This window comes from Salmo salar, chromosome 20 (assembly GCF_965601325.2).
Source record: "Salmo salar chromosome 20, fSalSal1, whole genome shotgun sequence".
Taxonomy (NCBI): Eukaryota; Metazoa; Chordata; class Actinopteri; order Salmoniformes; family Salmonidae; genus Salmo; species Salmo salar.
Genome location: NC_138310.1, coordinates 70,791,069 through 70,817,483, shown reverse-complemented (window position 1 = coordinate 70,817,483; position 26,415 = coordinate 70,791,069). Strand labels below are relative to the sequence as shown.

At 44.6% G+C, this 26,415-nt stretch overlaps 3 protein-coding genes across 11 annotated transcripts in view; 2 read left to right on the top strand and 1 right to left on the bottom strand.

Annotated features, from left to right (window-relative positions):
• The window catches only part of LOC106581254 (neurofibromin), a 108,471-nt gene that overhangs the window by 25,018 nt on the left and 57,038 nt on the right, over positions 1-26,415 (bottom strand). For 7 of the 9 annotated variants that reach the window (XM_014163189.3, XM_014163195.3, XM_014163192.3 and 4 more), the window contains 11 exons: positions 9,024-9,456; positions 6,423-6,763; positions 6,009-6,211; positions 4,613-4,806; positions 3,778-3,918; positions 1,685-1,964; positions 1,235-1,449; positions 1,063-1,124; positions 836-977; positions 370-471; positions 1-72 (listed from right to left, as the gene is read on the bottom strand). The exon at positions 1-72 is cut by the window's left edge and continues 69 nt beyond it. In XM_014163189.3, the coding sequence (XP_014018664.2) occupies positions 1-72; positions 370-471; positions 836-977; positions 1,063-1,124; positions 1,235-1,449; positions 1,685-1,964; positions 3,778-3,918; positions 4,613-4,806; positions 6,009-6,211; positions 6,423-6,763; positions 9,024-9,456 (2,185 nt within the window). Of the gene's footprint in view, positions 73-368; positions 472-835; positions 978-1,062; positions 1,125-1,234; positions 1,479-1,684; positions 1,965-3,777; positions 3,919-4,612; positions 4,807-6,008; positions 6,212-6,422; positions 6,764-9,023; positions 9,457-26,415 lie in introns of those variants that run through there. The other 2 variants (XR_001323054.3, XM_082966711.1) reach the window with 2 other exon arrangements.
• Positions 2,617-13,404, top strand: LOC106581262 (uncharacterized). The gene is made up of 3 exons (XM_014163212.3): positions 2,617-2,748; positions 10,275-10,522; positions 11,451-13,404. The coding sequence occupies exon 3, from the start codon at positions 11,463-11,465 to the stop codon at positions 12,075-12,077; it is 615 nt and encodes a 204-aa protein (XP_014018687.1). The 5' UTR covers positions 2,617-2,748; positions 10,275-10,522; positions 11,451-11,462; the 3' UTR covers positions 12,078-13,404.
• Positions 20,498-23,258, top strand: evi2b (ecotropic viral integration site 2B). Its single transcript, XM_014163202.3, has 2 exons — positions 20,498-20,728; positions 21,208-23,258. Exon 2 carries the CDS (start codon positions 21,255-21,257, stop codon positions 22,983-22,985), a length of 1,731 nt encoding a protein of 576 aa, XP_014018677.1. The 5' UTR covers positions 20,498-20,728; positions 21,208-21,254; the 3' UTR covers positions 22,986-23,258.

Here is a 26,415-nt window from a genome sequence, read left to right as displayed (position 1 = left end):
GTACAGGTTGACTTCATCCAGCTGCAGCACAGCCACAGCCACCCAGAACACAGCCTTGTGCATGGGGGAGTCCTGGAGGAACACAGCTTATAACCATGACGTTACACACATTAAATACGGGAACAGCACTAAGCACATTAACACACAACAAACCTAGCCGTGCTCCAATTCCAAATTGATATTAAAACTCACGAACCAACAACTTACAGCTGGGTTCTTTATTGAATAGTAGAACACAAGCATTTCGCTGCACCTGCGATCACATCTGCAAATCTGTGTACGTGACCAATACACTTTGATTTGACAAGCAGTAGACCACAGACGATCAGATGATGTATTGCATGTGTTCTGTGTTTGCGGTTTGTGTACCTTGTTGAGAAGGGGCTGCAGCTTCGTCAGAGCGATGACTGTGGCCTCAATCAGCACCTGGCTGTTGTAGTTATCAGATCCCTTTAAGCAGCTCTCCAGCCCCTGTGGAGGAAGAGAAGAAGAGCCATTCATTAGTAGAGAATGAACAACGGAGTGAAAGAGAGGTGGTGGGGTGAGAGAGAGAAAGAAAGAAAGAAAGAAAGAAAGAAAGAAAGAAAGAAAGGAGAGAGCAGGAGAGAGAAAGAGAGAGGGAGAGTAGCAGGGGAGAGATGAGGAGGGAGAGAGTATTTCATAGCTTTCATTATGTTAGCTAGGGGATTAGTAGGTTGGTGCACTCAAACACTCAGCTCTCTGCATAATGCAGATAAGAGCCCACAGGCAGCCTGTACAGACTCAGCTAAGGAAAGGTAAAATACAGATTGAGGGGTGGTGTTGAGTGAGTGTGTGTGTGTGTGTGTGGACCCACCCGGTCTATGCTGAGCAGGGGGCTGGCCTTGCTGAGGATCCTGATGATCTGTTTGATCTGGCCGTGGGTCACCCTCTTACTGATGCAGCCAAACACCACCAGGGCTCTGGGCTGCAGGGACGGGTTGTACTGGAAAGCAAACCTGGTGGACAACATAGGTGGCATTTGAGATGTGCACAAAAGAGTGTGTATATATTCAGTGATAGTGGTGAAAATGAACAACATACTTCTGAGCCAGCTCGGTCCACTGGTCCAGCCACTTACACACTGAGATGTCCCTCATGCACGCCTTTCAGGAGAGAACACATTCAGTCAGACACTGGGATTGTGCATGTATTCTGGACATTATACTGTATACATGAAGCACAATATATCAAGTAATGTCTGTGTCTCCCTCACCTCCATGATCTCCAGCAGGGCCTCAGTGACGGTCTCCAGGGAGGAGAGGGCGAAGGTCTCCCTCTCGTAGGAGCCGGGGGAGAAGGAGCGGTCGCGGTAGCTGGAGCGGAAGGCGATGACCGCAGCAGACTTGACCTTACTGATGCCGAACAGCAGGTAGAACTTAGGCAGGGAGAACTCTGTCAGGCTCAGCCTCAGGACCTGCTTGGTCTCCTCTGGAAGGAGAAACCCTGAACACTGATATCTATAGCAAATAAAAACAACACAAATCTACCTCTATTGAAGCAGTTTCATGGTTCACTGCATGCTGTGTTTACGTTAGGTCTCTCAGTTCCATATTACTTGCAAGGCAGCCCAGTGGCATCCCTACACATTAATGATCAGGGAAGGTATGCTGTTTAACTACAGATGGTATATAGACTGCAGGGTAGATAAGGTGTGCTTCCTCACCTCTGAAGTTGAGCTGGGAGCAGGTGCAGAGAGAGTGGATTATGTTGATGACCAGGCCGTGTGTGGAGGCGCGGAGGGACAGGGGGCCGGTGGCCACCAGCAGAGTGACCACGTGGAACAGGTAGGGCAGGTGAGCTGCTACGTCCAGAGAGTTGTTGAAGGACAACATCAGCATGTAACGGGCCAGGATGGCGATGTCATCCCACATCAGGTGCTGCTCCAGGGTGGGCGTGGGAGACAGACACGTCTTGTCGATGATCTTACACATCCGGCCAATCACCTGGTCAGACGGTGTGTGGCGATAACCAATCATTATGAGGTATGAAAAAAGGTTGTCAGTGATATGACATCATATACTTGGTGTTTGGACAGAACGTTTTGCTTACTGATGATGTTAACATCAACAGAATGAATATCTGCCAAGAGAATCACCTGTTTGGATTATTTCTTTTAAAAGCGATCAGTATCCCTAAACAAACTTCAGATGTATTTTTGGATGTTGGCATAATAGGAGGCAGAGAGAAGATGGCAGGGATTAGATGTGTAAAATCAAACATCATTGTCTCAAGCCTCGGGTGACAAATAGGCCCAAGGGACCAGACAAAGTCCCCTTTGTCCCCAAAAGCTGGCCTGTCATGACATCAGTAGTGGCTGGGCCATGCCAACCAAACAACATGTACATTAAGACCACTAAATCACAACACACAAACCCTGCAAATTACTAATCAAATGTCAAGCTTAAAGTCATTGATTAGTCACTTAAATAGATGTAAATGAGTAAGATGGGTGCTGTGATACTTCAACTAAAAGAGCACTGTGTTTGCTGTCCCTTAGCAAAACATCTTCACAATGACGACCATTCACTGCCATGCTTTACAGTGTCTGCTTTAATAGGAGCGAGGGCCTGGCTTACTATTGTCTGCCTGGGCTCTGAGGGTTTGTGTGTTTCTATCTCAGTAAGAGGGAGAATTGGGATAAACAGCTCACAGATGATGGACATTGAGTTGATGATTCGGTCAGTTTGGATTATGTAAGTGGAGAGAAGTCGTAACTAAACTAAATTGGTAAGTATTAATCAATTTAAATGTAAATGTTGTTTGTTTGGAGGACATTTTTGATGAATACATGTTGTCTGGGACAAAGTGTATCTTCATATCATACTAAAACTGTCTGCATAATAATATTGATAACACAGGAATATTTCTTTGCTTAATCCAAAATGATGATTTAGAAAATCTCTCTTGGGACTGTTTGGCCGTGATTAATATACTAACAGTTTTTTACTAAAGTTTACTTTGAGTTAGTGACATTGTGAAGTTTTTGAGAGGAAAGCGGCCAGTGACCAGAGGGTTCATTGAGGATAAGGACAGTGACGTCATCCATGTTTGGATGCAGGGCTTGACACGGGGGAGTACTTGTTGTGTTAGCATGAGACTAACACAGAGGAGTGTTCCCAGTGCAGGAACACTAGCCTATCCATGTTACCCTGTAATTGTTAACATGACTAACACAGAAGACTGTTCCCAGTGCAGGAACACTAGCCTATCCATGTTACCCTGTCATTGTTAACATGACTAACACAGAGGACTGTTCCCAGTGCAGGAACGCTAGCCTATCCATGTTACCCTGTAATTGTTAACATGACTAACACAGAAGACTGTTCCCAGTGCAGGAACACTAGCCTATCCATGTTACCCTGTCATTGTTAACATGACTAACACAGAGGACTGTTCCCAGTGCAGGAACGCTAGCCTATCCATGTTACCCTGTCATTGTTAACATGACTAACACAGAGGACTGTTCCCAGTGCAGGAACACTAGCCTATCCATGTTACCCTGTCATTGTTAACATGACTAACACAGAGGACTGTTCCCAGTGCAGGAACACTAGCCTATCCATGTTACCCTGTCATTGTTAACATGACTAACACAGAGGACTGTTCCCAGTGCAGGAACGCTAGCCTATCCATGTTACCCTGTCATTGTTAACATGAGACTGACAGGAAAAACTGTTAGCCATTTGTCCATTGAAAACTGTTCGCCCAGTTAGCATGTGTTAGCCTCATAAACTAGCTAAAAGTGTCGATACCCACCTTGCTGGAGACCAGTTTGACGTTCCCTGAGGCCAGAGCCACAGCCGTGTCAGCCATGACCTCAGCCTTGATGGAGCCCAGGCCTCCTGTAGCGCTGGTCTTGATGAAGCTGTCCAACACCACGTCCAGTAGGTCCGTTATCTGAGGGCAGAGGTCACAGGTCATATACAATCTGGGTTGCATTCATTGGGGCTAAACGTAAGGGACTGTTCAGAAATAAATGCATTATGTAGAATTGACAGGTCACAAAATCAGACACAAGGAACTGCCTTTCTCCCCACAGTGTTCACTTGTTCACCACCCCGAAAAGATGTCAAAGAAATAGATTGGGTGTGAAAGACACTACCATGAGTGTACAGCATGTTGTTTATTATCTATGGAGATAGCTATGTTCAGATGTCTATATTGCAGTCATCTGAGACAAGCAATGAAACTTTTAGAACGTAGATAATGATATTTAGGAAGAACACTTTCAACCCCAGAGTTGTCATTTCGATACCTTCAATAATAAAATATAAATAAAAATGTTTATATTGACAAACACTGGCTGTGATTTGGCATGTTGGATTCATAAACCATTCCCTGTGCCTATACAAATGTAAAAGATCCCACCCTATCTTCTACCTGACTGCCTCCCATCTCTGTCAGCCTACATTTCTGAGAAAGCCAACATGGGCAGTTGTTATTGAGCTTGGAGACATTTAACAGTACATTAAGCAAACATATGCCCTCTAAGATAAGAGTGTTTGACTAAAATGTAACTAAGAGTCAAACAACTGGTGTGTATGCATACGTGAGTGTTTGAGAGCGAAAGTGTGTGTGTGGTGACTCTCACCTGGCCGAGGCTGCCCCAGATCTTGGCCTGTATAGAGGGGTACATTTGCTTCTCGTTGATGGTCATGGTGATGAGCTTATCCAAGATGGCGCTGACCCGCTGGCGCTTGGCGTCGTCGTTGTGCTTACAGAACCTCACCAGGTTGAGCAGCCAGGGGGTCATGTACTCCAGACACAGGTGTTTCAGCTCAATACCTACACACACACACACACACACACACACACTTAGAGGTTGGATAACACCAGCTCCTCTGTTGTTGCTACAGTGTTGAGGAACAGAGGTTGGATAACACCAGCTCCTCTGTTGTTGCTACAGTGTTGAGGAACAGAGGTTGGATAACACCAGCTCCTCTGTTGTTGCTACAGCGTTGAGGAACAGAGGTTGGATAACACTAGCTCCTCTGTTGTTGCTACAGCGTTGAGGAACAGAGGTTGGATAACACCAGCTCCTCTGTTGTTGCTACAGTGTTGAGGAACAGAGGTTGGATAACACCAGCTCCTCTGTTGTTGCTACAGCGTTGAGGAACAGAGGCTGGATAACACCAGCTCCTCTGTTGTTGCTACAGTGTTGAGGAACAGAGGCTGGATAACACCAGCTCCTCTGTTGTTGCTACAGTGTTGAGGAACAGAGGTTGGATAACACCAGCTCCTCTGTTGTTGCTACAGTGTTGAGGAACAGAGGTTGGATAACACCAGCTCCTCTGTTGTTGCTACAGCGTTGAGGAACAGAGGTTGGATAACACCAGCTCCTCTGTTGTTGCTACAGCGTTGAGGAACAGAGGTTGGATAACACCAGCTCCTCTGTTGTTGCTACAGTGTTGAGGAACAGAGGTTGGATAACACCAGCTCCTCTGTTGTTGCTACAGCGTTGAGGAACAGAGGCTGGATAACACCAGCTCCTCTGTTGTTGCTACAGTGTTGAGGAACAGAGGCTGGATAACACCAGCTCCTCTGTTGTTGCTACAGTGTTGAGGAACAGAGGTTGGATAACACCAGCTCCTCTGTTGTTGCTACAGCGTTGAGGAACAGAGGTTGGATAACACCAGCTCCTCTGTTGTTGCTACAGTGTTGAGGAACAGAGGTTGGATAACACCAGCTCCTCTGTTGTTGCTACAGTGTTGAGGAACAGAGGTTGGCGTGTGGATGAATGACACCCACACTGAGAGCTCCAGAGCCATGGCTCAATGCACACTGATGGATAAGGCAATCAAACAGGTCCCCCACAAATGCATTTGTGTGTTGAGAGTAAGTAAGAGTTTCAGTCTGTAAAAGAGAAAGTGGGCGAGTGGGTTTGACTGAGAAAAGTGAGAAAGAGTGAGAGGGCATCTTTTGGAATGAATTTCAGTCAAAGCATTTGTGAGTATGTGTGTTTCTGTGTATTCATGTTCTAGACTCACTAGACTTGCTGAAGCCGGAGATGCACTCCTCCAGGAACTCCAGGGTGAGGTGTGGTTCGTTGGCGGCCAGCGTCTTGCTGATGGAGACTATGAAGAGGGTGTTGTTGGCAGGGATACACAGGCCTGAGGTCTCCAGCAGCTGGCCCTCAATCTTCAGGTTGAAGGTGCAGGTTAAGGCACACAGCAGGTTGTAGGCTGCAGACCTGTAGAGGGGACAGTTAGCTATATTCCATTTCCAATCAGGAAGTTGGTTGAAGAAGTTGTAAATCAATTGTTGTATTTAGCTACTGCTCATATTTAAGAGATCACGCTACACCAAGACCTGTTCTGATTGACCCCCCCGAGATATCCATGGGACTACATTTCCCAGAATTCACTAGAAGCTATAGTGTTTAGCCATGTTGAATGTCTGACCTGAGGCTGGGGTCGGAGCTGCCCAGGTTGAGTAGGGCGAGGTTCAGCAGGGTACCCGGCACATCTTTGGGCCTGATCTTGGTGTGCTGGGGGATGGAGTCTGGCTGTGACAGCTCCCAGCGCGTCCTGATGTGGATGATGGACTGGACGATGGCATCACACTCCTGGTGCATGAAGGTGAGGGGTGTGCCCTGGTTGGCCATGGTCAGGGTGAACTGGGTCTCGTCCACCAGGCAGATCTCCTCGATTTCAGAGGCATAGTACACATCATTGAGGAACACGGACTGACCCAGGACACGGGTACGCTCTGCTGATGTCACCTGGACGGCCGTGGAGCCCACCTGCGATAATAGGGAGGGTTGTTGTTGAGATAAAAGTGTGTACATGTCAACAATGACAACACAGACCACCTGTCTCATGTTGCTACACAAAGCAGGACTCAACAGCCAATCAATTCAACCTTCTACTTTCCCTTTGGCAACAAACTAATCTATATAATTGATTGAGGCCCAGAGAAGTAAAAAACGTGATTTTCCTGTGTTATATATAAACTCAGCAAAAAAAAGAAACGTCCTCACAGTCAACTGCGTTTATTTTCGGCAAACTTAACATGTGTAAATATTTGTATGATCATAAGATTCAACAACTGAGACGTAAACTGAACACGTTCCCCAGACATGTGACTAACAGAAATGGAATAATGTGTCCCTGAACAAATGGGGGGTCTAAATCAAAAGTAACAGTCAATGCAGCTGGTGGCCACACTGCATTGCATCTCCTCCAGATGGACTGCACCAGATTTGCCAGTCCTTGCTGTGAGATGTTACCCCACTCTTCCACCAAGGCACCTGCAAGTTCCCGGACATTTCTGTGGGGAATGGCTCTAGCCCTCACCCTCCGATCCAACAGGTCCCAGACGTGCTCAATGGGATTGAGATCCGGGCTCTTTGCTGGCCATGGCAGAACACTGACATTCCTGTCTTGCAGTGAATCATGCACAGAACGAGGAGTATGGCTGGTGGCATTGTCATGCTGGAGGGTCATGTCAGGATGAGCCTGCAGGAAGGGTACCCCATGAGGGAGGAGGATGTCTTCCCTGTAACGCACAGCGTTGAGATTGCCTGCAATGACAACAAGCTCAGTCCGATGATGCTGTGACGCACCGCCCCAGACCATGACGGACCCTCCACCTCCAAATCGATCCCGCTCCAGAGTACAGGCCTCGGTGTAACGCTCATTCCTTCGACAATAAACACGAATCCGAACATCCCCCCTGGTGAGACAAAACCGCGACTCGTCAGTGAAGAGCACTTTTTGCCAGTCCTGTCTGGTCCAGCAATGGTGGGTTTGTGCCCATAGGCGACGTTGTTGCCGGTGATGTCTGGTGAGGACCTGCCTTACAACAGGCCAACAAGCCCTCAGTCCAGTCTCTCTCAGACTATTGCGGACAGTCTGAGCACTGATGGAGGGATTGTGCGTTCCTGGCGTAAATCATGCAGTTGTTGTTGCCATCCTGTACCTGTTCCGCAGGTATGATGTTCGGATGTACCAATCCTGTGCAGGTGTTGTTACACATGGTCTGCCACAGAAGTAATTTGGATTTTTACAAATTATATTTGAAAGACCGGAAAAAGGGACGTTTCTTTTTTTGCTGAGTTTATATAAATATTTATATTTCTACACTGAGGTTGGAATGTGAAAATGAGGCCTTTTTAATGTAAGACTACCTGAAATTTCAGCCTGTTTTGGTGCGATGGAGATGTGACCTTACCATGCTGTAAATTAGTTCCAAAACAAAACAGGAGTTCCAAAACTCTGACAATAACAGCATCATTTCAGTTGTTTTCCCCTGCCCACTTGGACCACTCCCAGACAGTTCTATCAAAATGAATGCTGAGAACTTGCCCTTCGCTAAGATTTTCTTGTTGACAATATATATATATACATTTCATTTTTACCCCTTTTCTTCCCAATTTTGTGATATCCAATTGGTAGTTACAGTCTTGTCCCATCCCTGCAACTCCGGTAAGGACTCGGGAGAAGCGACGGTCGAGAGCCATGCATCCTCTGAAACACGACCCTGTCAAGCTGCACTGCTTCTTGACAAACTGCTTGCTTAACCCGGAAGCCAGCCTCACCAATGTGTCGGAGGAAACACAGTACAACTGGAGACCGAAGTCAGCTTGCAGGTGGTTAGCCCGCCACAAGGAGTCGCTAGAGCGCGATGGGACAAAGACATCCCGGTCAGCCAAACCCTCCCCTAACCCGGACGACGCTCGGCCAATTGTGCGCCGCCTCATGGGTCTCACAGCCTGTGTAGTGACGCTTCAAGCAGTGCCTTAGACAGCTGTGCCACTCGGGAGGCCCTTTTTGACCCTTTTAATTTAAAACAATCACAGTAAGGTTCCACAATTGTTACCCAGAAATGATTTGATAGAGATAAAAAAAAAACCCAGCTCCATTGGACCTTTGAGTAAACAATTCTCCATGTTCCCACCTGCCCTTCATACAACCCAGTTCCCCATACCTTGTTGTCCCTGTAGGCCAGTTTGAAAGTTAGGGTTAATGCTAGGGTTACACACGGACCACTGTGCTACTGACCTTGATGGAGACCTTGGTGTCCTTGTGGGCCAGTTTGAGGGCGTTGTGAAACACCTTGAGGTCCTCTTCCAGGGCAAGCGTGGCTGCGGGGAGTTTCTGCTGCTCTGCCTCTACGTGCTCCGCCAACCGTGCCGGCGAGTCGATGAACTGCACCCGCTTGCTGCCCTTCAGGCCTGTCAGCAGCCTCTCGTGGTACTTGGTGTACTCCCTCACCCACGTGTTGCAGTTGTACACGTAGACCACCACCACGTTCTTGTATGCGAAGCCCGGGAACACCACAAACCACTTGGACAAGAAGTCTGTCTTGAAGCGGTTGCTGGGACCCACGTGGGTCAGGTCCACTATAATATCGTAGGGCTTGGCGTAGTAAGGCTTCAGGGTCAGCAGCACATGGTAGATTAGAAGGTCTCCGTTGATCTGGCCTGTCTTAAACCTGCGGGAAGAGAAGGGAAAGAGAAGTTCAGGATAGGTCTGATGGAAGAGGTGGTGGTAGAAGTTAAGGATAGGTCTGATGGAAGAGGTGGTGGTAGAAGTTAAGGATAGGTCTGATGGAAGAGGTGGTGGTAGAAGTTAAGGATAGGTCTGATGGAAGAAGAGGTGGTGGTAGAAGTTAAGGATAGGTCTGATGGAAGAGGAGGTGGTAGATGTTGAGGATAGGTCTGATGGAAGAGGTGGTGGTAGAAGTTAAGGATAGGTCTGATGGAAGAGGAGGTGGTAGATGTTAAGGATAGGTCTGATGGAAGAGGTGGTGGTAGAAGTTAAGGATAGGTCTGATGGAAGAAGAGGTGGTAGTAGAAGTTAAGGATAGGTCTGATGGAAGAGGAGGTGGTAGATGTTAAGGATAGGTCTGATGGAAGAGGTGGTGGTAGAAGTTAAGGATAGGTCTGATGGAAGAGGAGGTAGAAAGTGCACTTCTCTGTAAGCCAGGTCAACCTCTAAAAAGAAAGACCTTTACCGGTTTAATTATCCAAAAAGACACTGGTATTTTCTGGTCTCTTTAATTTAGAGAGAACAGTCTGACGGTGGAGTCATACAGGAAAAAATTGAAATTCATCTCATTCTGAAAGCAACTTCATAGACAACGTTTTTGTTGTTACAGGCTCTTCTTGGTCTCAGCATAACCATGTCAAAATAACAACAAAAACGTAAATCAACAGCAGTATTATTAGTGTCATTTACTGGTAGCCTCGGACTGAATTGTAAACCTAAACTACTTTACATACACCCTTCTCTGTCTCTTTCCTCTTGCAGCATGCGAGACATCTGTATGCTGTAGCGGTGGAGGTCCAAGGAGCCTAGAAATAACTAAGTCAGAAAAAGACCCGAGGGGCGATAGGAAGTGTGTGCATCTCAAGAGGCTTGGGTCGCAGCAGGTGCTTCCTCTGACAGACACACACGCCCGCCCGCTCCTTATACTGACATCTTCCTAGTCCAGTTAACCTTGCCACTCTCGCTCTCTCTCTCACACACAAGCGCTCTAAGGCTGTGCCCTTGCCCAGGTAAGAGATGCCCATACAATCTCCAACATACATTGTATAAAAAAAAAGGAATGACTAAATAGATGTGTTTTTGTGGTAAGATTGTTTATTTTAGTGGACATCGCAATGAAAACGACAAAACCATGATTTGTAAAATGTTTTACTAAAAGACATCTAGCTTATTCTGACATGTATTTATTGTATCACCTTCCTGAAAGGTATTGCATAGAACTAACTTGCTATAAGTTATTATTTATGGTAAAGCAAGTGTATCGGTCTACTTCAGTAACATATTGACTGATTCATTCATTTTGAGTAAATTGTACTGTGACAGTGAGTGAAAGACTTAACTGGGCTAGTTAGATTTTTTTATTTTTATAAATCACATCTTGTTTTATCAGGTGAATGATAATGGCAGGGAGAAGTAATCTTTTTTTAAATTCATAGATTTGCTAGACAGTTTTCCATTATTTTGACCTCCCCACATTATAATTGGAAGAGAAAATGTAAACTATAACATAGCCTATTGCTAGAAAGGTAACTCCAAACACATTTTCGCTGATAGCAGCTGCTTATCTGGTTAAACAAAGGTTAGCCATGTGTTGGCAAAAATGTCCAAGTCAAGAAAGCCTACCAGCAGCCAGCGGCTCTTGCCGCTACTGGTACTCGCGGGTGCTTTTTCAAAGCCTTTGTCAGACTCCAATGAGTGTCATTTGCTCAATATTAGGAGTTGAGAAAAAGTTATTAGAAAGAAGATATTCTCCTCTTTCCTACTGTAAACCCCCCCCCCCCCAAAAAAAAACGACACCCTGCAATAACTCTGCAGACCCCAAGCACGTAACTCACAATTTCTAGAACTATATTCAAACATTAACAAAATGTCACAATACAGAGACTGTTTGCTGGCATGAACAACAGAAGCTATTCTCTTCCTATCCTACCATTTCAGAGAAACTGAAGAATGGAAGGCTCCAGAATATCTCTCCATCTTCTCTTCTTCCTTCTGATTGGACAAGCTTCACACACCAGCATTACTCAGCCTCAGACCACTAATGCCATATATCCAACTGACATAACCTCCATTACCCAAGAGGAAAACACCTCCAGCTCTCCCACAGAGGCCACCACAGGCTGCCTCATCAAGCCCCAGTTGGGCTTCATAGTGGTGACCTGCGCCGGGGGCCTGGTCCTGGTTCTGCTCGTCTCTACTGTGGTCCTGGCCTCCCAGGTGTGCAGTCTTAGGCGCCAGGCCCGTGCCCCTCGCCCTGCCCGCAGTAACGTGGACCTGGTGAGTGGCGCGGGCTACTGGGACACGGAGCACTCTGAGAGGGGCATAGTGGGGCCCTGCGATACCAGTGTCATGTTGGAGGAGGTCCGTGTGGATGGAGAAGAGGATGAAGAGCAGGGGGAAGAAGAGAAGGAGGAAAGGGAGGAGGAGCAGGCAGAAGGGGTCAGGGGCCAAATGGGGGATGTGGGAACAACTGGCGAAATGGCCATGCAGATGCAGAGTTCCAGCTCCAGGGATTTGTGTCTGGAAATCCCCCAGGATCTAGAGAACATGCCCCTAGTGGTGTGAGTAGAGCATTGCATGCACTCCCTCTCCAGCCTCAGAGAGCCATGGCCTGGCTCGGAGCTGAACTTCACTCAGGCATAGATAAACAGGCCAGATCAGCTCCAGTCTTGTGCCTCAAGTCAAAACAAAGAGTATTTGTTCTTTTTTATAAGTACTCCAGCTATATGTAATCAATTTTAGGAGCTTTTACATATTTGCTTTGTAAACTGCATTAATCTGATGTAATTTGGAATGATTTTGTCTCAAATTGATTTCCATAGAGAACATTTGAATAGGCTGTTGGGAGCAGCAAGACATTCGTTTGAAATAATGTGCTACAAACAGCACACTACTGCCAACTGCCCAAGTTAATTACACTTACTACGAAGGTTCAGGATCTTTGTACGGGTGGGTCACATATTTTACATTTGAGTCATTTAGCAGAAGCTCTTATCCAGAGTGACTTACAGGAGCAACTAGGGTAAAGTGCCTTGCTCAAGGGCATATAGACAGATTTGTCACCTAGTCGGCTATGGGATTGAAAACAGTGACCTTTTGGTTACTGGCCCAATGCTCTTAACTGCCCAATTCGATCATGTTCGCAGTACACTTTTCCAACTTCACATAATGGCAGTAGTACTGAGAATATTTGATTAACTAAGTGTAATAAAAGGGTATTAAGCTTAAGTAGAAAGTATATTTTGTTGAAGATGGACACGCGTCAAATTGAGATACCTGGTTTTGGACTGGTTGTACTCTCAACTACAATATGTAATAGAATGGAAGCCCCGTCTCTATTGACACTGTTGGCTAAAAGATTCCTTCTCAGCAAACAAGCACTCAAACATTTTCTCCCATATATATAACTGAATGTGGTCGCTTCTCCCCAAGACATTAAATGTCAAACATTTTATAATATATGTTGTCCAATCTAACTGTCCTGTCTACCTGTATTAAAAAATATATAATAATAAAACACTCAAATATGCCAACATGCTTGCTCATCAGATGTGAGATCAGTTAGAATTATTACTTTCCACCAACTTGATGTGAACTTCCTTCCTTTCATCTGAAGTGATTCCATGCACAAATACTATACCAAGGGTAGACTTTGAACATCTTGGTGCCATCCTTGGCTGGGCACAGAGACGGCATTGGGCCTGCCAAGCCTACTTGTTGAATTAATAAGTCTCCCCCTCAACCTTCACGTGTCAGTCAAGCAGTCCAGTCACAGAACTCCTAACTCTTTTGTTTCCACTCCTCTCTACTAAGTCTAACTTCTTTTCTCTTTTCTGTAAAATTACAATATTTGTTTAAATGCCACAACCCAAATAAATGGCAGTTTTGTGAACATGTGTGAATGAATGGCATTCTTGTTTTGAATTGATGGAGTAAGAACACAAGTGTTTAGACAACAGCTTCAGAAACGGTGGACCACAAATACAGGAGGTTGCATGAGTACAAGGACAGCAGTGAAATAGATGAGAAATGATTCCATTACTGTAAACAAATATCCTGGCACTAGTTTAATAGGTTATATTATTATTAGGACCAAGTGTTTTAATATAGTCAATTACAGAAGAGGATGTCTATCAGGAAAATAGCCCCTTGGGGAGTTTTTAAAAAACAATTGTTTAATTCATATATTAACAAAATCTGTGTACTAGATTAGGTTGACTGAAGATGCTTTATGTTGACACCAACTGTATTGAAGAACAAAGACCTGATGAAGAACCAAGGGTAAAGTCATGCATTGCAATAAGTGATACTAGCTTTCACCTGGATTCACCTAGTCAGTCTACAGTGCATTCAGAAAGTATTTCATACTCCTTTTCCCACATTTTGTGTTACAGCTTCAATTTAAAATAGATTCAATTGAGATATTTTGTCATTGGCCGACACACAATACACCCCATTATGTCAAAGTGGAAATGTTTTTGCAGATTTTTTTACAAATTAATTAAAAATGAAAAGCTGAAATGTCTTGAGTCAATAAGTATGGCGAAATGACTATGCAGATGCTGAGTTCCAGCTCCAGGGATTCATGTCTGGAAGTACCACAGGATCAAGAGAACATGCCTAGTGGTGTGAGGAAAGTGAAAAGCTGAAATGTCTTGAGTCAATAAGTATTCAACCCCTTTGTTATGGCAAGCTTAAATAGGTTCAGGAGTAAAAATTTGCTTAACAAGTCACATTATAAGTTGCATGGACTCACTCCTTGTGCAATAATAGTGTTTAACATGATTTTCGAATGACTACCTCATCTCTGTACCCCACACATTCAATTAATCTGCATGGTCCCTCAGTCGAGCAGTGGATTTTAAAACACAGATTCAACCACAAAAACCAGGGAGATTTTACAATGTCTCACAAAGAAGGGTACCTATTGGTACATGGGTTAAACATTTGAAAATGAGTTTATTAATTAGGCTTTGGATGGTGAATCAATACACCCAGTCACTACAAAGATACAGGCGTCCTTCCTAACTCAGTTGCCGGAGAGGAAGGAAAGTGTTCAAGGATTTTACCATGAGGCCAATGGTGACTTTAAAACAGTTAGAGTTTAATGGCTATGATAGGAGAAAACTGAGGATGGATCAACAACATTGTAGTTACTCCACAATATTAACCTTATTGGCAGAGTGAAAAGAAGGAAGCCTGTACAAAATAAAAATATTCAAAAACATGCATCCTGTATGCAACAAGCCACTAAAGTAATACTGCAAAAAATGAAGCAAAGCAATTACTTTTTATTCTAAATACAAAATGTTTGGGGCAAATCCAATACATTACTGAATACCACTCTCCAGATTTTCAAGCACAGTGGTGGCTGCATCATGTTATGGGTATGCTTGTAATTGTTAAGGACTGAGGAGGTTTTCAGGACAAAAAAGCAACGGAATGTAGCTAAGCACCGGTAAAATCCTAGAGGAAAACCTGATTCAGTCTGCTTTCCACCAGACACTGGGAGATGAATTCACCTCTCAGCAGGACAAAAATACAATAATCTAAAACGAGGTCAAATCTACATTGCAGTTGCTAACCAAGAACACTGAATATTCCTGAGTGGCCGTTCTTAGTTCTAACTTATATCTGCTAGAAAATCTATGGCAAGACTTGGAAACGGTTGTCATATAATGATCAACAACCAATTTGACAGAGCATTTCAAAATTGTAAAACAATTTTTAAAAGAAAAAAAATGGGCAAATATTGTACAATCCAGGTGTGCAAAGCTCTTAGAAATGTATGGCTGTAACAAAACAAAATCTAGAATAAGTCAAGAGGTATGAATACTTTCTGAAGGAACTGTATGTGATGGAAAGAGCAGGTGTCCTTAATGTTTTGTACACTCAGTATATAAACCTGAGCACACGATAAGAAAAATGTGGACTTTATATTGTTGGCATGTGAAAAAAAGGAGAGCAAAACTGAAGCATCAACCACAATCTACACAGAAAGACATGTTCAACAATTCAACTCAAAATAAACACTGTACGAACCACCGCTCGTCTTTGACACTACGTCTTGAACCTTTAATTTGGACCGCTGAGAAACATGCTGTGTTTGGTTTTATTTATTACTTCGTTTAAAGTTTTAAACCAATAGCACAAAGACACCAAACAAACACAACTGTATAATTGAACTGAATGACTGGTAGCGACAACTGAACAATTTCCCATGTAACATGCTTCAGCAGCAAGATAACAAGGTGGCCAACTACTTTCACACCATCATTGCAGGAGTGATAGGTAACTATTTATTCAACAGAAACTTCCCAGGCCACAACATTCAGTACCGTCTGAAACAAACTACAGTGCATTTGGAAAATATTCAGACCCCTTCCCTTTTCCACATTTTGTTACATTACACCCTAATTCTAAAATTGATAAAATACAATGTTTCCCTCATCAATCTACACACAATACCCCATAATGACAAGGCAAAAACAGATTTTTAGAAATGTTTGCAAATATATAAAAATAAAAAGATTAAAAAGGAAATACCTTATTTACGTAAATATTCAGACCCTTTGCTATGACATTGGAAATTGAGCTCAGGTAGATCCTGTGTCCTTTGATCATTCTTGAGATGTTTCAACAACTTAATTGGAGTGATAAATTCAATTGATTGGACATGATTTGGAAAGGCACACACCCGTCTATATAAAGGTCCCACAGTTGACAGTGCATGTCAGAGCAAAAACCAAGCCATGGGGGTCGAAGGAATTGTACGTAGAGCTCAGAGACAGGATTGTGATGAGGCACAGATCTGGGGATGGGTACCAAAACATTTCTGCAGCATTGAAGGTCCCTATTCTTAAATGGAAGAAGTTTGGAACCACCAAGACTCTTACTAGAGCTGGCCGCCCGACCACACTGAGCAAGTGGGGGAGAAGGGCCTTGGTCAGGGAGGTGACCAAGAACCCGAAGGTCACGCTGATCCCGATGGTCACTCTGACAGAGCGCCAGAGTTCCTCCGTGGAGATGGGAGAACATTCCAGAAGGACAACAACCTCTGCAGCACTTCACCAATTAGGTCTTTATGGTAATGTGGCTAGATGGAAGCCACTCAGTAAGGCACGACAGCCCACTTGGAGTTTGCCAAAAGGCACCTCAAGACTCTTAGACCATGAGAAACAAGATTCTCTGGTCTGATGAAACCCAGATTGAACTCTTTGGCCAGAATGCCAAGCATCACGCCTGGAGGAAACCTGGCACCATCCTGACCGTGAAGCACGGCGGTGGCAGCATCATTCCTTGGGGATGTTTTTCAGCGGCAGGGACTGAGAGACTAGTCAGGATCGAGGGAAAGATGGAGCAAAGTAAAGAGAGATCCTTGATGAAAACCTGCTCCAGAGTGCTCAGGACTTCAGACTGGGGTGAAGGTTCACCTTCCAACAGCACAACGACCCTAAGCACACAGCCAAGACAACGCAGGAGTGGGTTCGGGACAAGTCTATGAATGTCTGTGAGCGGCCCAGCCAGAGCTTGGACATGAACCCGATCAAGCATCTCTGGAGAGACCTGAAAAAAGCTATGCAGCGACACTCCCCATCCAACCTGACAGAGCTTGAGAGGATCTGCAGAGATGAATGGGAGAATCTCCCCAAATACAGGTGTGCCAAGCTTGAAGCTTCATACCAAAGAAGATTTGAGTCTGTAATCACTGCCTGTAATGGGTCTGAATACTTATAAATACATACACATACAGTTCAAGTCGGAAGTTTACATACACCTTAGCCAAATACATTTAAACTCAGTTTCACAATTTTTTACATTTAATCCTAGTAAAAATTCCCTGTCTTAGGTCAGTTAGGATCACCACTTTATTATAAGAATGAGAAATGTCAGAATAATAGTAGAGAGAATGATTTATTTCAGCTATATTTCTTTCATCACATTCCCAGTGGGTCAGAAGTTTACATGCACTCAATTAGTATTTGGTAGCATTGCCTTTAAATTGTTTAACTTGGGTCAAACGTTTTGGGTAGACTTCCACAAGCTTCCCACAAAATGTTGGGTGAATTTTGGCCCATTCCTCCTGACAGAGCTGGTGTAACTGAGTCAGGTTTGTAGGCCTCCTTGCTCGCACACTCTTTTTCAGTTCGGCACACACATTTAGTGTAGGATTGAGGTCATGGCTTTGTCATGGCCACTCCAACACCTTGACTTTGTTGTCCTTAAGCTATTTTGCCACAACATTGGAAGTATGCTTGGGGTCATTATCCATTTGGAAGACCCACTTGCGACCAAGCTTTAACTACCTGACTGATGTCTTGAGATGCTGCTTCAATATATCCACATCATTTCCCATCCTCATGATGCCATCTATTTTGTGAAGCACCCCCACGACAAGATGTTGCCACCCCCATGCTTCACGGTTGGGATGGTGTTCTTTGGCTTGCAAGCCTGCCCCTTTTTCCTCCAAACATAACGATGGTCATTATGGCCAAACAGTTCTATTTTTGTTTCGTCAGACCAGAGGACATTTCTCCAAAAAGTACAATCTTTGTCCCCACATGCAGTTGCAAACCGTAGTCTGGCTTTTTTTAATGGTGGTTTTGGAGCAGTGGCTTCTTCCTTGCTGTGCGGCCTTTTAGGTTATGTCGATATAGGACTCGTTTTACTGTGGATATAGATACTTTTGTACCCGTTTCCTCCAGCATCTTCAAGAAGTCCTTTGCTGCTGTTCTGGGATTGATTTGCACTTTTTGCACCAAAGTACATCTCTAAGAGACAGAACGCGTCCCCTTCCTGAGCAGTATGATGGCTGTGTGGTCCCATAGTGTTTATACTTGCGTACTATTGTTTGTACAGATGAATGTGGTACCTTTGGAAATTGCTCCCAAGGATGAACCAGACTTGGAGGTCTACAATTTTTTTTCTGAGACCTTGGCTGATTTCTTTTTCTGAGACCTTGGCTGATTTCATTTGATTTCCCCATGATGTCAAGCAAAGAGGCACTGAGTTTGAAGGTAGGCCTTGAAATACATCCACAGGTATTTTTCCAAACTGTTTAAAGGCACAGTCAACTTAGTGTAAGTAAACTTCTGAACCACTTGAATTGTGATAAAGTGAATTATAAGTTAAATAATCTGTCTGTAAACAATTGTTGGAAAAATTACATGCACAAAGTAGATGTCCTAACTGACTTGCCAAAACCATAGTTTGTTAACAAGAAATTTGTGGAGTGGTTGAAAAATGAGTTAATGACTCCAACCTAAGTGTATGTAAACTTCCGACTTCAACTGTATACATACATAAAGTCAGCAAAAAAAGAAACGTCCCTTTTTCAGGACCCTGTCTTTCAAAGATAATTTGTTAAACCCAAATAACTTCACAGATCTTCATTGTAAAGGGTTTAAACACCGTTTCCCATGCTTGTTCAATGAACCATAAACAATGAATGAACATGCACCTGTGGAACGGTCGTTAAGACAGTAACAGCTTACAGACGGTAGGCAATTAAGGTCACAGTTATGAAAACTTAGGACGCTAAAGAGGCCTTTCTACTGACACTGAAAAACACCAAAAGAAAGACGCCCAGGGTCCCTGCTCATCTGCGTGAATGTGCCTTAGGCATGCTGCAAGGAGGCATGAGGACTGCAGATGTGGCCAGGGCAATATATTGCAATTTCCGTACTGTGAGACGCCTAAGACAGCGCTACAAGGAGACAGGACGGACAGCTGATCGTCCTCGCAGTGGCAGACCATGTGTAACAACACCTGCACAGGATTGGTACATCCGAACATCATACCTGAGGGACAGGTACAGGATGGCAACAGCAACTGCCCGAGTTACACCAGGAACGCACAATCCCTCCATCAGTGCTCAGACTGCCCGCAATAGGCTGAGAGAGGCTGGACTGAGGGCTTGTAAACCTGTTGTAAGGCAGGTCCCCACCAGACATCACTGGCAACAACGTCACCTATGGGCACAAACCCACCGTCGCTGGACCAGAGAGAACTGGCAAAAACTGCTCTTCATTGACGAGTCAGTTTTGTCTCACCAGGGGTGATGGTCGGATTTGCGTTTATTGACAAAGGAATGAGCGTTACACCGAGGCCTATAATGGAGGATCCGTCATGGTCTGGGGCGGTGTGTCACAGCATCATCGGACTGAGCTTGTTGTCAAGGCAGGCAATCTCAACGCTGTGCGTTACAGGGAAGACATCCTCCTCCCTCATGGGGTACCCTTCCTGCAGGCTCATCCTGACATGACCCTCCAGCATGACAATGCCACTAGCCATACTCCTCGTTCTGTGCATGATTCACTGCAAGACAGGAATGTCAGTGTTCTGCCATGGCCAGCGAAGAGCCCGGACCTCAATCCCATTGAGCCGTCTGGGACCTGTTGGATCTGATAAATGTCCGGGAACTTGCTGGTGCCTTGGTGGAAGAGCGGGGTAACATCTCACAGCAAGAACTGGCAAATCTGGTGCAGTCCATGCAGCTGGTGGCCACACCAGATACCGACTGTTACTTTTGATTTTGACCCCCCCCCCCTTGTTTAGGGACACTTTATTCCATTTCTGTTAGTTACATGTCTGTGGAACTTGTTCAGTTTATGTCTCAGTTGTTGAATCTTATGTTAATACAAATATTTACACGTGTTAAGTTTGTAGAAAATAAAGTTGATAGTAAGAGGACGTTTATTTTTATGCTGAGTTTACACACACACACACACACACTTATATTATTTGCAAAAAAAATCTAAAAACAGGATTTTGCTTTGTCATTATGGGGTGTGCAAATTGATGAGGGGGAAACAAACAAATTAATCCATTTTAAAATAAGGTTGTAACAAAATGTGGAAAACGTCAATGGGGTCTATCCCAGAGTGCATATTAATATTACAAGTGTACATTTGTTTTGCATGAAAACATCCACTGTGTATTTTCTGTGTTAAAAAGAACAGGGTGTCATTTGTAATCAGACCTCAGTTTCACAGCTCTCACTTCCTGTCAAGTGAGGCAAGAGAAGGTTCTGTATAATACCAGACTAGGGCCTCGCAGCCTTCTACAGCGGCTGCTATCTGAGCTTCACGTACAGCAAACTAAGGAGACCTCTTCCAGCTGAGACACACCAACTCATATAGGGATTCTGCTTTTTGTGAACTTGGAGCAGGTTAATGAAGGCCAGGATTCTAGGGTTAAATCCTGTGTAGGCTCTGGTGAGTACAACATACTTTAAGGGTGGGTAACATAAATATAAAATAGTTATAGTGAGATCTGTTGCTCTTACGACGACATGTGTGATTTGCCAGAGAATGTGCAAGCTGTTTAAAACAAAAACCTTTGAAACACATACTTTCAAAGTTGTTGTTTGTGGGAGGTGTAATACACATTATACACACACCATCACTAATGTTAGCTAATCAATAATGATTAGACAAAGACATCCTAATGTGTAAGATATGACCCTAATTCCTACAAAGAAATAAGACAAAAACAGAATATAGTTAGATTCCCCAGAAAACAGTCAAAAAATCTTCTACGCCTACTTTGAATTGTAGTTTGAGGAAGGAAATGCCAAAAGTAGCAGTAACATTTCACCACGTTGCCCTTCATGGTGAAATGTTCCTTGTTTCCTCATGATAAATCATGCTTATCGATACAGTAATGACAAGTTTGCTTTTCTTCTTTTCATCAGTCAGTCATCAGGACACACCAGATTTCAGAGGACAACAGGAAACAGCAATGGAGAGAAAGCGTCTTGTTTTTGTGTTGTTTTTGTGGATGCTGCCACTGGGACTGAATAGCACAGTGATACCTCAGCCTAACAGCCACTCCACTGACTTCAGGAGCAGTGAGGTTACTGCAACTTCAGACAAAGTTTCACCTTTAGAAATGGCACAAGAGCACCTCAACAATGCACCAGATGAAGGAAACCATAGCACCATAGCACCTTCAGGTGAGTTGAAGTTCACAGTGAAGCGTGAACCACAGACTCCAGATCAGGTGTCCACCAGATATATCAGCTCTTATCTGCCTTCAATCCACCCTTTGAGTGCAAGCACAAAGAGGAAGTCCCAGTCACCTCAGGACCCCCAAACAACGAGATATAAAAACAACTCCAAGGTGGAGATCACAGCAGATGGAGCCGAGGAAACTTCGCCCACTATGGGGAATCAGCCTCTGGTAAGCCGAGTTATACACTCAGGCCAGGGCAAAGTAAGTCCAATTTCCTCTCAAACAACCTCACCGACAACAAATCAACCAACAGAGATCCAAACAGGGCCTGGTCCAACCAATCTTCCGATGTCGCAGTCCAACGACTCCACAGAGAGGATCCGACCCATGCCAACTGGTGTTGGATTTGGAGTGACACCGACTAGAGCCGAATTTACTTTGAACACAGGTGGGAAAACTCAATTGCCCAGCACCCCCTCCCAGGCCCCTGTCACAAGCAGGAAATCAACCCCTTCACACCCCACTGAAAGAGGTCCAACAGGCCCATCTGAGCTGCCTAGTGCTGCCACTTCACCCACCACCCTACCTCCCTCTATAGCCATGACCAAATATTTAACCCACATCTCCACTCCATGGACGTCGACCCAGTCCGCCAAGACCCTTGCCACCACTGCAGCCTCTGTTACTGCTAGTATTGCCGTTACCAGCACCAAGGGCCAATCCCCACTAATGGTCCCCACTGCAAAACATGTCGCCGCTGCCACCACAACAAAAAATAAACCAAAGCCACCTCCGTCAAAAATGTCAAACAAAGACAAGAACAAAACAACTGGGAACCATGGCACAGTGGTGGCTGTACTGATTGGTGTGACACTGGTTCTGATGTTGCTCAGTTTTGGGGTCATCTTCGTGACGAAGCGCAGACATCAGAGGATGCAGCTGCAGAATACAGCCTGGGCCGGCCCCTCTCCGTTTCTGGACAGTGGAGTCCAGTCTCGACTGGATAATGACGATAGCAGTGATGACCACCTGAGGGGCTCCAATCGAATCTCCTTCTCTGGCTTCCTGTCTCAGCAACTCTCCAAGAGGCTGTCTCTGCTCCAGGAGACTGACGAGGAATTCCGGATGGGTGAGATTCCGACAGGAAGTACATTCGGAAGAGAGACTGTTTCAGATGATGTTCAACTGAGTAACGGGGCTGCTGCAGTGCACAAAGAAAAGACCCAGGCTGAGGAGGTGCAACCTCTGGACAACTCTTCATCTCCTCCTCCACCGACGTCTTCAGAGACCACTGCCACAGCACACACCCATGACCATCAGCCTCCTACCTCCTTGCAGGTTGTTGATCTGGGGCCAGACAATGCTCTAAATCGCTCTCCCTCTCGTACACCACCAGATATCCCAGAAGCTATTCCTCCACCACTGTTGGATGTTTACCTGGGTCCCCCCTCAGGCCAGGCCAGCCCCCCTCCCCCAGAGAGCAAAGATCTTCCCACCCCACCCCCTGACCTGCCTTAAGCAGTCTCCAAGCAGATAGTAACACACAGGACACCCACTCTAATACCTCTACCCAACAAAGGAAACCATTCCCGCCAAAAAACAACTCAAACTGATGCTCATCAGTATTCCGCTTACTTCATCTATACCTCTTTCTGATGAAACATTTCATGAAATGGATCTTTAACTAGGCCTATAGCCAGTTTGATTGTCAAAACCAATCCATTTCCCTATTTAACGATATAACTTTGACATTGGCCACAATAATGTGATTTTTAACACATAATCCCTGTGGTCTTTCTTTGGTATTAAGATAACCAAATGTACACTGAGAAAGCTTTCCCAAATGTTTTGATTCAAGTCAGATTCATATTCATTCAGGCTGACCAAACTGTAGCAGTGAGATTTATTTCATGCTACAACTGCTTTTTCTCCCGTGTACTTTTTGGAGGAAAACACAGCGACGTAAGGGCCTAAACATCAGCATCATACCCTGTGGTGAGATAATTCAGAGAAGGATGCACTGCTGAAGGAATGTGATTCTGTGTGTGCACGCGCGGCAAGTGAACATTTAGTCACTGCAAAAATGTCTTTTTATAAAAATCGACCCAGGCTGAGACATTCATTGGGCAAAATGGTGAGAGGAAGTTCTAAAAGGAAAAGAAACGAGGGGGTGAATTATATAATTCAACTGAGAAACGATAGATAGAAAGGGATAAAATGAATGTGAAAATGAGAGAAAGAGTGAGCAGGGAGTTAGTCTCTCAGTGGGGCTGGCCCGACACCGTTAGTGAGTACGTTACTGCAGTGTTGCAGTCACTCCTAGGGTATTTCAGAGCTGTACATCAGTACACTAACAGTAGAGAGAGCGGACAGGCCACAGAGACAGAAAGAGGGAAATGTCAGACCCACAAATAGCGCCTCAATGTCTCATCTGAAGAGAAACCACAGAAACAATAAGATGGGAGACGGAAAGCAACAACCACAAACACACAATTATTTCCATCTACATATTCTTACCTGTTGACAAATGACAGTTGTGAAATGCTCATTGTTCATCAATCATGTATTTATGCAATAAATCCGCTGATGGTAAATACTGGTTTGTATTGGTGTACTACATCAGCCTCATACAGTGAGGCAGACTACAGGCTCATTGGTTAAGGCCAGGCTATATTTCACTCTACTGCGTGGTGATTGAGGAGAGAGCATCATCCGCCTACACCACAAGCCCTGCTGACCAGATGGCAGCCACGACACCTGCTTTATCCCTCCCTATAAAGAACGTCACCTGAAAGATACAGCCATCATAAATCCAAAACCCTCTCTGCCTTCCCTTCCCTCTCTCCCCACTACTCTAATTCACAGCTCATTCCAGACACATTCTCCAGCTGAGTACTCAAAGGGAAATGTTTCTATTGAAAAATGATTGCAGAACTCCCTGTGTTGATACTGCGGCAGATATGAAAGAAAAGCGAGAGACGTAGAGGGAGAGAGAGAAAGCAGCATGAGAAGTAGCTAAACTTGGGCAAGACCGAGACTATTTTCAGTCCTGTTTCACTCTTACTGTTTCACATCTGCAGTTCCAGGTCTGACAGTTTTCCAACCACCAACTCAATCTATCATATCAATCTTTCTACAGAATTCATGCCATGTTCATCTCAACACAGGTCTATTCTTTCTACTATCATGACAAGCTATTGTAAGAGTATGATTTTTAGTATGACTACAAATCGTACTTTTATCAATCCTTTTCATTCTAAAATAATTGCATGTGCTGTGACTACAGTTAGTTTTCACACAAGTAGGTTGCAAGGTATGAAACCTTTTGTTAAAACACTTTTTCCCTTGTACAAACACGTGGTTTGTGTATCAATTCTCTTGATGCTTCAACTTATTAACAAACCTGTCAACATGACAGAATTATAGCAATCAGATATTACAGTCAATTTCAGAGAACGCATTTTTTATCTAATGATCTGAGGCGAATAGCACACATTAGTTTCGCATCACAAACTCTCACAGCTTATTGGTTGAACTCCCGAAACTAACACAGCGGATTGGTGTTGCCATGCAGAGATTCACACTTTTGACTGGTCTGGTGTTACCGTGCTAGCACCAGGCACTGCACTATGGAGGGTCTTTCTTACTAGGTTGCATTTGCTGAGACTTTTTCTGGAGAATTGTGGTAATTACTTCCAGTAATTCATGCTTGCTAGTCGCTGAATGATGTTGCCAGCAGTAGCAGGGCAGCTTGCTTCGGCTGAAGTGCAGAATTAAATATTCACTGCTTGCATACGGCTAGTTGCAGAACAGAGCAGTTCTGTGGTGCTAAGTTCTGAGTGTCTAGCACAATAAGCATGATGTTGTGTCTGTGTGTGCATTTCCATGAGAGAAGCCCCAAACCTATGTTTTATTGGCCAGACACAATCTGCCAAACTATGACTCCTTCTCAGAGAGAGAGAGAGGAGGGAGAGCGGAAAGAGAGGATAGGAGAGAGAAGGCGGTAGACAGGACCACATAACTACTTTGACACGAGTCCTGTAAAACCAAACAGGGCACGGACATGTGAGCAGAGATTAATTCATGAAGTGCGGTTTTCAAAACATCATTCCAATCATCCCCCCAATGTAATGTAATGCAATTTTGAATTACAGCAATACAGACCCACTAAAAACGAGGATTGTATTAATATGGCTGCAGCAACGTTGGCCGTAAAACAAAGCCACTAGTCACAGAACACCCACTCATGGATCAGCACAATTGCAAAAAGCTGTTCTTATTGCAGACCGCCAGGGTGCTTCCTGAAGGCAGCTGAAATGGAGGAAGACCAGGAGGATGGTGAGACAATAACTGTACCGTTAATACAAAAACAGTGTTAATTTGCTGCTGAGGGCGGTGGAGGCAGCCAGTCGCTGCAGGTGCCAGTCGCTGCAGGTGCCAGTCGCTGCAGGTGCCAGTTGTGATGTGAGATAGCACTGCCATCAGGGGGAAGTGTGTGTGTGTGTGTGTGTTCTGCATCCCATACGCATTCAGCCAGAACAATGTCACCCTGCCAGATCTGTACAGTACTACAGGGAATTCAGGGGAACTGTGTGTGTGAAAACACTGTGTGAGCATGAGTATAAAATGTTGTGTGTGTGTGTGTGTGTGTGTGTGTGTGTGTGTGTGTGTGTGTGTGTGTGTGTGTGTGTGTGTGTGTGTGTGTGTGTGTGTGTGTGTGTGGTGAGAGAGTGAGTGTGAGAGAGAGCGAGAGAGTGAAGGGGAAATGGAACATACTGTGACTATGAGAATGTGAAAGTTGAACGCACGAGGCACTAATGTTCAATGAACAGCCCACATTAGAATGCGTTAGCGTGTTTGGATGTACACTGAACAAAAATATAAATGCAACATGCAAAATATCCCAGAAATGTTCCATACACACAAAATGCTTATTTCTCTCAAATTT